The sequence below is a fragment of the Sinocyclocheilus anshuiensis genome, unplaced genomic scaffold (genome assembly GCF_001515605.1).
Source record: "Sinocyclocheilus anshuiensis isolate Anshui unplaced genomic scaffold, SAMN03320099.WGS_v1.1 scaffold184, whole genome shotgun sequence".
Lineage (NCBI taxonomy): Eukaryota > Metazoa > Chordata > Actinopteri > Cypriniformes > Cyprinidae > Sinocyclocheilus > Sinocyclocheilus anshuiensis.
In genome coordinates, this window is record NW_015557077.1 from 255,757 (window position 1) to 256,897 (window position 1,141).

Here is a 1,141-nt window from a genome sequence, read left to right on the forward strand (position 1 = left end):
ACATCTAGGATGACTTGAGGGTGAGTAATTTATGGGCTAATTTTTGGGCTTTCATTTTTGGGTAAACTAACCCTTTAAGACTCATACTCTCACCGACACACTCTCTCTCTCTCACACACACACACACATACTCTCAAACAAACACACACACGCACACTCAAACAAACTCACACTCACACACACACACACACTCTCTCTCTCACACACACACACAAACAAACACACACACTCAAACAAACACACACACACAGATATATATGTATATATTCGGATATATGTGACCCTGGGCCACAAAAAATGTCATAAGGGTCAATTTTTCGAAATTGAGATTTATGCATCATCTGAAAACTGAATAAAAAAAGCAGATAATTTAAAAAATCATGTTTTTTTCATTGTGCATTATCACAATTTCATCTGTTTTTGCAAATAAACTATTCATATGTTCTTCACAAGTCCGATGAGTCTAAGTTTGAAAAGATAATTAATTGTAATTTTTCTTTTGATAAAAGCTGAAATGGGTCCCACAGACCCGAGCACCGTACAAGGGTTAAAGGGCATCACGGATGGGGTTTTTCTGCTGTGTTTCCAGGATCCGAGTGCGTCTCCTCCCTCGCCGCTGCTGGGTCTGAAGCCTCTTCAGCTGCTGGAGGTTAAAGCTCGAGGACGCTTCGGCTGCGTCTGGAAAGCTCAGATGATGAATGATTATGTAGCCGTGAAGATCTTCCCCATTCAGGTAGACGATACAGACACAAGCCAGCTCAGGGTTCAGTCGGTATGTGTGTGGTCTGTAAAGCTGTGTGTGGTGTATCGACAGGACAAGCAGTCGTGGCAGAACGAGCGCGACATGTTCTCCACGCCGGGCATGAAGCACGAGAACCTGCTGCGCTTCATCGCTGCCGAGAAACGCGGAAGCAACCTGGAGACGGAGTTCTGGCTTATCACCGAGTTTCATGAGCGGGTGAGGGGTCAGAGGTCATCAGACTTCAGGAAAATATATAAGAAATTGAGACATTTTAAACTTTTAACTCTGAAAATGTAACTTTGTAAAGCCTGGCATGGGAAATAATAGTCAGAAAAATATATATATATATGTATATATATATATATGTGTGTGTGTGTGTGTGTGTGTGTATTTATATGT

The 1,141-nt window shown here is 41.9% G+C and overlaps 1 protein-coding gene across 1 annotated transcript in view; it reads left to right on the top strand.

Annotated features, from left to right (window-relative positions):
• Positions 1 to 1,141, top strand: part of acvr2ba (activin A receptor type 2Ba) — a 51,257-nt gene that overhangs the window by 39,220 nt on the left and 10,896 nt on the right. The window contains exons 4-5 of the mRNA XM_016471490.1: positions 590 to 733; positions 815 to 958. Of these exons, the coding sequence (XP_016326976.1) occupies positions 590 to 733; positions 815 to 958 (288 nt within the window). The remainder of the gene's footprint in view (positions 1 to 589; positions 734 to 814; positions 959 to 1,141) is intronic.